General features: G+C 33.7%; 1 protein-coding gene across 1 annotated transcript in view; it reads left to right on the top strand.

The window, feature by feature from the left end:
* Positions 1 to 7,526, top strand: part of LOC107581756 (zinc finger protein 407-like) — a 49,699-nt gene that overhangs the window by 35,558 nt on the left and 6,615 nt on the right. Inside the window, exons 4-5 of the mRNA XM_016267408.1 lie at positions 811 to 885; positions 4,841 to 5,007. Of these exons, the coding sequence (XP_016122894.1) occupies positions 811 to 885; positions 4,841 to 5,007 (242 nt within the window). The remainder of the gene's footprint in view (positions 1 to 810; positions 886 to 4,840; positions 5,008 to 7,526) is intronic.

The following is a 7,526-nucleotide window of genomic DNA, read 5'->3' as shown; positions in this document are numbered from 1 at the left end:
ATGTATTTTTTATTTCCAACATGCGCTCATTCATGGCTGTATTATTTAATTAATGCAAATTTATGTCTTTATTGGGCGAGGACTTGACGGATTATTTTACGTGACTCCACCTTCATGAGACGATGAGCATATAGACAACAGAGAGTGAATTAAATTCAGCACTTTTATTTCCAACATGCGCCCATTCATGGTTGCATATTATTTAATTCACGCAAAGTTACATCTTTATTGGGACAGGACTTGACGGATTATCTTACGTGACTCTGTGAGTTCATCTCTATTTCTTCGAGCCAAGCTGCATAAACTGCATATCAGGCATTTATGTAATACATCTAATTTGTGCATGAATGGCTGTTATGTTAAATAAAGTTTACTAACTACAGTAAATCAAGTACCTGTGCACGCCGTTGTTGTTGTCTTGTTTCCTCTCAGATGCGCTGCAATGGGGATCCTGCGTGCAATTCTCAAAACATCCACAAGATGACGACGTTTATCGGTGAATCCGATATTACAAAACCGATATCCGATTATTGTAAAATACTTAAATATCAGGAAATCGATATATCGGTCGAGCTCTAGTATTCACCCAGTTGCACAATATACATTGTAAATGTATAAAATATTAATACAACAACAACCAAAAATGCAGCAGGATGGTCTCAAAATGTGCACTGCTAGTCAGGCACACAAGACAAGCATCTATAATAAAAAAATCATAATAAATGATGGTTTACCTATTTAAAATAATTTAATTATTTTTGTCCTGATTTTCATTTATGTCCATACATTTTTCATATTCATATGTTACAGATGGGCATTTGTGATGAAGAAACATCTCAACACTCATCTGCTGGGAAAGCATGGACTGGGCCAGCCCAAAGAGAGGTTTTGAACTGCACTGAACACATACACTTCTGTATCATATTACTTTGTAACAGTTTACACATAAGATTGCATTTGTTAACATTTGTGAATGCATTACAAACTAAAAGGGAACAATATCTTTAGACAGCAATAGTATAAAAAAGTATAATAATGCTTATATGTATAGGGGTACCTCTAAATATGCTTTAAATGTGATAAAGGAGGATCTACAGGTTCAGTGTAAATAACTTTTTAATGTGGGCTACTGTTAAAGTGGTCACAATATTCACGTAAAGCCTTCTAATCCATGTGTTAGAAGACTAGGCCACCCCTCCTAATGTTTCCATAGAAACATGGCCACCAGTAGACAATCAAAATTCAGTGGCTACTAACGTCAAATCCGAATGGCATACTGTTATGAAAATGTATATATTCATACATCATGTGAAAACGTGTATGTGTACCAATGTTTGTTAAAATTGGCCGCAGGGCGCTTCTTTGGAATTCTTGCTTTAAGCCCTAAAAAATGTAAATCTAAGTATTATCCTTGTCTATAAAATTATCCACAATTTTAAACACTAGTATAATTTTAGTAATTTTTCTGCAATTTAAGAGAGTTTTTTTAAAAAAGAGTTTTTTTTTGTTGTTGTTGTTGGTAATTTAATCGTTTAGCAGATATAGGCCAGATAATAGATCTACTTTTTTGGGTGTGGCCTATAATGACTAATTGGCCTATATCTTGTGATTGCACCATCCAAATATCACTAAACTTGGTACACATGAACACTAGGACATTCTGATGAATCAATCATAGTGCAAATGTTGTCAAAGAATTTGGAATGTGCCATACACTCAGATCACCACAACATCCATTTGACAGATTCTTTCACAATTGGTTATTTTGGTTATGTCTTCCGAATATGCTATACTATTTTTATTAAAGTAAAAGATGACATTCAGTTCCACACAGCTGTTTACATCACGCTCTAAATTTTTTGGTGCATCAATCAATTTAATTACTTCATATATGAACCAAAGACCTGCACTCAAACTTTTTTAAATCTGCTAGTACATTTAATTTGACCTTCATCACCACATGGGAAACACAAACGTTTCGGCTCTATGCCTTCTTCGGTGTGTTACATAGTTTCATTGCTCCACCTACTTATTAAAGGGGTCCTATTATGCTCTTTTACAAAGTCTTGATTTTGTTTTGGGGGTGTACTAGAACAGGCTCTCATACTAGGTTGCTCGAAAAACACATTATTTTTCACATATTTTACATTATTACAACACCTTTCTCCCCAGAACGGCTCGAATAGTTCCTGTATCAAATGAAGGCCTGCCTTCTGAAATATGAAATGTGCTGTGATTGGTTAGCTGGGCCAGTGTGTGTTGTGATTGGCAGCACTCAGCACCTGGTCGGGAAATGTCATATTGCGTCAATATCAAATCAATTTGAGTGCGATTTAAACCCGGATGATTGTAACCACTCTAAGAAAAAGCATAATTAAACCATTGTGTTGATGTCATCATCTACAAAAATAACCTATGTTATATCTCTAAAAACACACATGTGCAATTCATACAATTATTCAATAATATCCACATTAACACAGTTTTTTTATTTTTTATTTAATAACATATATCAAACATGATTTAACCCTAATTGTAATATAAATTCTAAGAGTCACATATTTGTACAATATAACAAACAGAACACCAGCATAAATTACCACAAATAAATCACATAATCATTAGGGGTGTAACGATACACGTATTCGTATTGAACCGTTCTGTACGAGACTTTTGCTTCGGTATGCATTACAAACCGAATGATTCGTCGGACTAATCCGATTACATTTGGAAAATAAAAGAGCTTAAAGTGTGTGAAATATAATGTTCTCAGTGCCACTGCGTTCAACAAGGCAGCCCAAACGACGTAACCGGCAACGTGCTGTCTGCCTCTCACCCCCAAAGAAAAACACAATACTCCAATCAGGCATACGCTGGACTCATTGCAATATGGCTAGTAGCGTTAATGCGATTACCAGACCAGAAATGGAAGATCCTCCAATAACCAACATGTCTGGCTTTTGGGACCACTTTGGTTTCCCTGTAAGTTATGAGGGTGATGGCAAGAGAGTGGTGAATAAAAAACAACAACGGTATGTTGTATCTGCTACATGACAATAGGCTACATCAGCGGGAATACTTCAAAGTTATGATGTTAGTTTTAATAAATTAATTAAAAATCAAGGAAATTTCTCTGGCATTTCTTTCTTTTTTGCTGTATAGAAAACGTACCGAACCGTAACACCACTGTGTCGTATCGAACCGAACTGTGAATTTTGTGAACCCCTAATAATCATAATGGAAGGTACAATGATGAAAACCATCAGAAAATATATCGTCATACACAATCATCGATCTTCACATTATAAATACTCAATATATACTCCACAGATATGAATCCAACCAATTAGATCTCTTCAAAGAAAAACAGAGAAATCTAGTTCCTCATTCATGCCATTCGGTGCTAATGATTTAAGTTTATAAATCCAAAATGCTTCTCGTTTTAATAATACTTTATTTATATTACCTCCTCTACGTGATCATAAAACTTCCTCTATGCCTATACATTCTAATTGTTTAATATCATGTCCCAGTCCATTAAAATGTCTAGCTACTAGATAAGTTATATCTTGGCATCTAATGCTAGATTTATGTTCACTAATTCGTAATTTCAATTAACACAATGATTTTCCAATATAAATCTTTTGACAGGGACAATTTAACATATAGACCACATTGCCAGTAGAACAGGTAATACAAGATGTAATTTTGAAACATTTCTTTGTTACTGGACATATAAGTTCTTTATACTTTATCAAATTTTGGCACGCGGCACAGTTTCTGCACGGAAAACAACCTTGTATGAAAGTAGATTTTTTTTCTTCCTTACAACATCTGAATTTATTAACATGTCTGATGTGATCTTTTAAAAGTGAATAACAGACAGTCTTGAAACTTAATGTTCAAAGAGTCATCAGACAATAAAATATGCCAATGTTTATAAATAATTGATTTTATTTGATTACTGTGCTCATTATATGTCAAAGAACAATTCACTGAAAATTGTCTTTGTTTACTTGTAGATTTTTCTGTTCTCAAGAGATCATTTCTGTTCAATTTATTAACTTCATTTATTCACTTTTATTAACTATATTAACGTTGAAAAAGTAATTTTGTTTGTTGATCAAATTCATATGTTGTACTGCAATTACGTTTTAATCTACACAGTTGACTGAACGGTAAACTTCACTTTAAAGGAATTGGATGATAACAATCTAGTGCTAGCAACGTGTTTTTATCCGTAGGTTTTCGAAATACTGTTGTTTGTAATGATTTTTCAATTCCATTATGATTATGTGATTTATCTGTGGTCATTTATGCTGGTGTTTTGTTTGTTATAGTGTACAAATATGTGAATCTTTAGAATTTCTATTACAATTAGGGTTAAATCATGTTTGATATATGTTATTAAATTGGAAAAAAATGTGTGTAAAAAGTTGTACAAAAAAAAAAGTGTGTTTTTAGAGCTATAACAGGTTTTAGAGAGAGATATAACATAGCGATGAAGCTATGTAACACACTGAAGAAGGCATAGAGCTGAGACGTTTGCGTTATCCATGTGGTGATGAAGATCAAATAAAATGTACTAACTAGCAGATTGAAAAAAGTGTTAGTCCGGATCTTTGGTTCAAATGTAAAAGTAAAAAATGACATAAAAAAAGCATTAAGAACAACAGCACATAACCGTGAAATGACTTTGGATAGGCAACATTTAACGATATATATATAAACAAATAAAGTAAAAGACAAGACATATCAACTTTTACATTTCTATGATTAAGAATTGTGACTGAATGTAGCAGTGCAGTGGTTCATTGGTTAATGTGTTCTCTTTTACTAGAAAGTTCGAGTGTGAGCTGTGTGAGCGGAGCTTCAGTGAGAAATGGGCACTGAATAACCACATGAAGCTGCACACTGGAGACAAACCGTACAAGTGTGGATGGCCATCGTGTCATTATGCCTTCCTGACTCTGTCTGCCATGAAGGACCATCACAGGACACACACAGGTACAAACACATCACAAAATACGTTGATTTCATGTATAATTTCATTAGCTCTGTGTTAACGAGTGTGTGTGTGTGTTTGTGTTTGTGTGTGTGTCAGGATTGAATGGTTTTTAGCCTTTGTTCAATTTTAACTACATTCATCTAGAAGTGAATCTAGAAGTGCTGCTGCTGAGGCTGGTGGGCAAAGATTTCTAAAGCATTTATACAATCTTTTTTAATTCACTGATTAAACCGTCATTCCCAGGTGACTTGTTGTCTTTAAGTGTGTTAATATAATGAAGTACTTCATTTAAAGATATCTCTTGGCACACATTTTCATAGCAGACTCAGACTCATCTTTTTAGCAACCTCTTTATTAGAATCGAAGAATAACTGTGCATGAATCAATTTGTAGTCATAAGAATACAGTTCTTCATAGAATCTTGCCGTATATCTTGATATTTCCATCAAATGTCCTGTTAACTGTCCATTAATTTGGCCACAGATCTACTTTACTTTTTTCTATGTTGAAAAATGTTTTACTTTTTCAAAAAAAGGCTCCCTTTGCTTTATATTTATATATTTGATCTAAATGTAGTTGTAATCATTTATTTTTCTCTTCTTGATCTAAACTGCAATTTCCGGAGAGCTTTAACATTTCACAAATAATTGTATCCTTATTTTCTCTTCTGTGTTTTGCTGGGGGTTTTGCTCTCCTTATGGCTGCGGCATTGATTTTATGCTTCATTAATTCCCAATTTACCCCGAAATTATTTGTTGAATTTGCCTCGTTCCAAAAGTCTATAATGATATTTTCTGAATCATCTGCACATCTGTCAGTATGTTCTGGTTCATTTTCCAGTACGTAATTATTTTTTACATCTTCTGATTTTGCTGTTTATTGATAGAAAAATAGCTAACATAAGCTTCTGTAAAGACATCTTTAACATAATTCACTAAATTCCTTGAAATTAACCAATAATCTATACGGGACTGTTGAGTAAGGTTTCATTTACACCATGTAAACTGAATTTTATCTGGATACTCATATCTCTATATATCAATTAAGTCAAAGGTAGAACATAAGTTATTCAATTCTGGAAGAGCAGACCTGACTTTTGAATGAGGAGGAAAACAATCCTTTTCAGTTATATTATGGAGGTGGTGGGAGCATGTTTAGTCTTATTGGTATCATTGTCAGTTTGTTCTTTTTATGTCAAGGGAATTTGTGATTTGCTGAAAGGGAAAGCAGTATTTTTATTTTGCAGCAAATTGAATGTGACTTTTATTATAGTTTTTGGAAGAGTCAATGAGGGATGGTTTATGGATGTCATAATTGATCAGCCAGTGTTGCAATCTTAAAAGATATATTTAAGGGGAAATAATTCAATCTATAGCCTATTGCATGACTCAGGTCAATTGTTGATATTGGTAATAGAAAAGAATGCTGACATTTTTATTTTGGTGAATGTCTATGCAACTAACTTTACCAGATTCAAAAAATAGTAGAAAAGTTTAGCAATGCAAAATTAGTAATTGGATGGGATTTTAATACAGTATGGTATGACAGACATGTCTGTAGAGCACATCAATGCAGTGATCTCGTCATTGCTCTCTTCTCTTCTTCTCATCCCACTAATGCACCAGTAGGCGGGGCCAAAGATGTGATGATGTAGCAGTAGGTGTCGATCTGATTCGGCAGTCTTTCTTTGCACTATTACATCATACAGAGACAAAATCTGAAAAGGTTGTTTTGGCTGCTCTATGATAACATTCACATAGTTAAAAATCACAAGCCACTTTCCTAATATTAGGATCCTTTAGAAGGTAATTATTTGTAGTCCAGTGATCCGGTTGTACCAATTCATCTGTCTGTCCATATAACGTGTGAGTGGGCGGGGATAAAAAGACAATAATGTAGAAGTAGGCTTTGATCTTATGCTGATATATTAATTTCTATTATTGCCAGCTTGGTTTCAGTCAAAGCTGTTTTTGGGCTTTTTGAGAACATTTTGAGTTTAAAACTTGTACTATGTTTTTATAGTATAATGACCTCTAATGTCAAAGGATCAAGGAAAATTTGATTTCTCAAATTCTGACCACCTTAAATGAAATAAGTGTACAAGAAAGGGGGAGAAATTAAACCAACTCAGGACATCAGTGTCACACAGCTGGGAACAATGTATCCAATGAAAGTGAAAATCTCAGAATAATCTACTGATTATATGATTTAATGTTGACTTTTTTTTGTATATATCATTATGCCTGACTTCAATAGCCATAAATGAAAGCAACAATGGACAATTTGTCTCAGATCTTGAAAGTAAGGGAACAGAAATGTTTCTACGAATTCTGTTTGAACAAACAATTGTATGACGAAGATTGTATCAGTCACTGAATGTATTTTAATGAAGTTAAAGGGGTCTAATGATGCGATTTCAAGTTTTCCTTTCTCTTTGGAGTATTACAAGTGCTTGGTGCATAAAGAAGATCTGTAAAGTTGCAAAGACTAAAGTCTCAAATCCAAAGAGATATTCTTT

The sequence above is a fragment of the Sinocyclocheilus grahami genome, unplaced genomic scaffold, assembly GCF_001515645.1.
Source record: "Sinocyclocheilus grahami isolate Dianchi unplaced genomic scaffold, SAMN03320097.WGS_v1.1 scaffold37.1, whole genome shotgun sequence".
NCBI lineage: Eukaryota > Metazoa > Chordata > Actinopteri > Cypriniformes > Cyprinidae > Sinocyclocheilus > Sinocyclocheilus grahami.
This window is presented reverse-complemented; position numbering and strand designations above follow the sequence as displayed.